The 2,215-nt window shown below is 36.2% G+C and overlaps 1 gene segment (V, D, J or C); it reads right to left on the bottom strand.

Moving 5' to 3' along the window:
* Positions 1–971: 971 nt before the first annotated feature.
* Positions 972–1,455, bottom strand: LOC130882788 (immunoglobulin heavy variable 3-74-like). The segment is given in 2 exon segments: positions 972–1,303; positions 1,410–1,455. Coding segments are annotated over 2 exon segments (378 nt in total).
* Positions 1,456–2,215: the final 760 nt, after the last annotated feature.

Raw genomic sequence — 2,215 nt, 5'->3', positions numbered from 1 at the left:
AGACTCATGCTATCTCAGTGACTTCTGCTTCTTGTTTCAGATTGAACTTGAGACCCTCAGCTGCTGTTCCAGCCACCAAGCCTTGACTCAATCATAGTCCACTCTAATATTCTGAAGCTTTAAGCATAATAAATGTGTTCATTTTATGTTGCATTAATCTTAGTGTATTTTCATAGCAATAGAAAAATAACAAAGGCAAATATCCTTAGTGTTTTGCACTACAGTAAAGAATTCTGGGAATCTAAGAGAAATGAACTTGTTCTGTCAGTGATCAGATTTTACCTCAAAGACCCAATGTGACCTATAGTAGATAACATAACAATGACAAATTGTGTTTTTGATTTTCTAAGTAGGTAGATCTCACATCTCATAAAGTTTTCTTGACGGGATCTGTTTATACAAATTTCTATTATGATACAAGATGAAAGTCATGGAATAACCGAATGAACTAGAAACACACCTGGTTCTCATTTTAACCTGAGTGCATTATCCTCAAGGATAAGAGAGGACATCCAAATGTGTTAAGATTTTTTTACCTAATGATCATGGTGCCATTTTCCTTTTGGTTTTCCCTCAAACATTAATGCTGCTATAATCAAAAAACCATGACATGACCTCTGTCTAAAATATGAAAAAACTCAACATATCTGTGTATTTTCTTCTCATGAAATTTCAATGACTAATGTGGGGTACTTTGTAGTTGTTACTTAACACTTTGTTCAATGGAGACTGTGCCTCATATGATAACATAGCACAAGAAGAACATATAATGTGTTGAGGACATTGGATCCCTTCACAATATAAATGTGGAGAAAATTCCAGAGAAAGTTTAAAAGAAATGCAGGTCAAACACCTGAGAGGAGTGCTTAATCTAATCATGTCTGCATAAACTCCTGGGATGAACCTGTATTCTGTGTCTTTTGCATCCCCTGGTGGCCCTGAGTGGCCTAACAGTGAGGTTTATGTCTGAGTTAACACTGAAGTCCCATCACTGTGTCTCTAGCACAGTAATAAGTGGCTGTGTCCTCAGATCTCACACTGCTCATTTGCAGGTACAGAGTGTTCTTGGCATTGTCTCTGGAGATGGTGAATCGATCCTTCACAGATGGTGCATAGTTTGTTGTACTGCTGTCTTTATTAATATCTCCAACCCACTCCAGCCCCTTCCCTGGAGCTTGCCGAAACGAGTTCATCCAGTAGTCACTGAAAGTGAATCCAGAGGCAACACAGGAGAGTCTCAGGGATCCTCCAGGCTTCACCAGGTCTCCCCCAGACTCCACAAGCTTCACCTCAGACTGAACACCTGCAAACACAGAGAATGTTTTTAGTAAATTGCCACTGAAGCTCTATCTTTTATATATCTTGTTCATGTTCACCAACATACTCAGTATCTCTTCTTCATAAATTACCTTTTAAAAAAGCAACAAGGAAAACCCACATCAGCACCAAATCCATTGTGCGTTTTGTTTTCAGTGCTGAACACTGAATAGGAAGACCTGGGCATTCAGGACTGATTCTTTTGTCTGAGCTTCAGAGTCAGGATTTATCTGGTTTTTATGAGAACAGATGGGCCTTATTTGCATACCTTCCTGCTATATAAGTTCTGTTGTTGGAACTAAGAGATAGTGTGTTCTAATATGTTTGTAAATGTTCTTGGGAAGTCTAGCAGTAAAGACTCTAGGATTCTGATAGCAAAAGGGGATTTTTGTATGTAAATTTATGATAAAATATGTACATTTAATATAAGAAAAAATGAAAAATGTTATCTACTATGAGCAAGTAGGACTCATTCCAGAGATGAAGTAAAGTTTTACATTTGTAAAGTTACCAATGTAATTCATAAACAGTCAGACTAAAAGACAAAATCCATATAATTACATTGTAGGACTGAAAATTGAGTTTAACAAAATCTCATATCTCTTCATGATAAATGGTGTGAGACTCTAGGAACACAAGGAATATATTTCACCATAAGAAGTACAATACACTGGAAGCTCTCAACAAATGTCAACTGAAATTTAAAGAATTTATAAGCATTTCCACCTAAATCAGGAACAAGTTTATCCACTCTCTATATACCAATTCAAAATAGTACTTGAACTTTTATCTAGAACATTAATATAACTAAGGAAATAAAGTGGACAAAATTAGGAATGGAAGAACTCAAAGTATCTATCCTTGTAGATGATATGATTGAATACACAAGTAACCCTAA

This window comes from Chionomys nivalis, chromosome 10 (genome assembly GCF_950005125.1).
Source record: "Chionomys nivalis chromosome 10, mChiNiv1.1, whole genome shotgun sequence".
NCBI classification, from domain to species: domain Eukaryota; kingdom Metazoa; phylum Chordata; class Mammalia; order Rodentia; family Cricetidae; genus Chionomys; species Chionomys nivalis.
Note: the sequence above shows the minus strand (reverse complement) of the source record. Positions and strands in the feature narration are given on the sequence as shown.